At 44.3% G+C, this 345-nt stretch overlaps 1 protein-coding gene across 1 annotated transcript in view; it reads right to left on the bottom strand.

Annotated features, from left to right (window-relative positions):
- Positions 1-237, bottom strand: part of LOC103583107 (Fanconi anemia group D2 protein-like) — a gene marked incomplete at both ends in the record, with an annotated part of 13,820 nt that extends 13,583 nt beyond the window's left edge. Inside the window, one exon of the mRNA XM_008564519.1 lies at positions 121-237. Coding sequence (XP_008562741.1) covers positions 121-237 — 117 coding nt within the window. The remainder of the gene's footprint in view (positions 1-120) is intronic.
- Positions 238-345: the final 108 nt, after the last annotated feature.

Genomic DNA, 345 nt, shown 5'->3' with positions numbered 1-345 from the left:
TGCCTCCATGCCACCCAGTGACCCACATAATGCCAGAGAAAGTGACGATTTATTCACCACTAAGACCTCCTTGTTTCCTAATCCACTAAGCCCAAGTCCTATACTTTTGCATATACGAACCTTGAGGAAGGGGACTCTCCTGGCAACAGGAGTTGTCAGCATATTCTCTACCTTCTGGGAGAGGTCTTCCAGCAAGAAAAGCAGCTCAGGGGGCCCAAGCTGTACAACTTCTGTAGCCTGTCACCAGGAGGAAAAAGAGAAAAATTCTAAGAATGTCCTACTCATTTTTTTTTTTTTTTTAAGATGACTGGTAAGGGGATCTTAACCCTTGACTTGGTGTTATCA

Source organism: Galeopterus variegatus, unplaced genomic scaffold, assembly GCF_000696425.1.
Source record: "Galeopterus variegatus unplaced genomic scaffold, G_variegatus-3.0.2 Scaffold19679, whole genome shotgun sequence".
In the NCBI taxonomy this organism is placed as follows: domain Eukaryota; kingdom Metazoa; phylum Chordata; class Mammalia; order Dermoptera; family Cynocephalidae; genus Galeopterus; species Galeopterus variegatus.
This window is presented reverse-complemented; position numbering and strand designations above follow the sequence as displayed.